At 66.6% G+C, this 638-nt stretch overlaps 1 protein-coding gene across 5 annotated transcripts in view; it reads right to left on the bottom strand.

Annotated features, from left to right (window-relative positions):
• MOSMO (modulator of smoothened) overlaps window positions 1-384 on the bottom strand; it is a 36480-nt gene extending 36096 nt beyond the window's left edge. For all 5 annotated transcript variants that reach the window (XR_010920340.1, XM_067550974.1, XM_067550973.1 and 2 more), the window contains exon 1: window positions 129-384. Coding sequence is in view for 4 of the 5 variants with exons in the window: in XM_067550974.1 (XP_067407075.1) it covers window positions 129-234 (106 nt within the window). In the remaining variant the exon portion in view is untranslated. The remainder of the gene's footprint in view (window positions 1-128) is intronic.
• Between the last annotated feature and the right edge of the window lie 254 nt (window positions 385-638).

A 638-nucleotide genomic window follows, 5' to 3' on the forward strand; every position in this document is an offset into this window, starting at 1 on the left:
GTCCGGATCCCCTCACCATCCCGTGTGTTGATCCGGTCCACTCCACTCCGCCTTCGCCCCCCTCCCCCCGGGCGGCTGCACCCTGACCCCTCGCTGTTGATCCGCTCCAAGCCTGCTCAGCCCCTCACCCGCGGACTCCCCGGTGTTGATCCAGTCCGGGTTCGCCAGGCTCGCGATGGCGAAGATGTCGGCGGCCAGAAAGAGGCATCCTGAGATGATGGTCAGTTTGTCCATCTCCTCCGCCTCCGGCGGCTTCCGGCTCCGGCCTCCGCCCGGCTCCCAAACCGAGCCAGGGCCGGGGGCTCCTCACAGCCGCGGCTCCATGAGACCTCAACTCCCGTCCCTCCCTCAGGCAGCAGCGGCACCAAGAACGGGAAGAACCCAAACCCACCCCGGACAACACCGGAAGTGAACCCGAGTGGCAGCAACGTGCTCCGGAAGTGCAACCCGCTCTCCTTCACATTTTCCCCAGACGGGGCGGGGCTTCCACAAGGGGGGCGGAGCCTCCATGGAGACGGGGCGGGAGATCCCGGGAGACCAGACCAGCCTTCTCTGGGGAGGAGGGGCGGAGCGGAGCATGGTTTTTGAAAACAGGCGGGGCGGATATCCAGAGGAAGAGCGCGGCGTTTGCAAGGAGT

Source organism: Emydura macquarii, unplaced genomic scaffold (genome assembly GCF_026122565.2).
Source record: "Emydura macquarii macquarii isolate MOO-44397 ecotype Brisbane River unplaced genomic scaffold, CSIRO-AGI_Emac_v2 contig_1348, whole genome shotgun sequence".
Lineage (NCBI taxonomy): Eukaryota > Metazoa > Chordata > Testudines > Chelidae > Emydura > Emydura macquarii.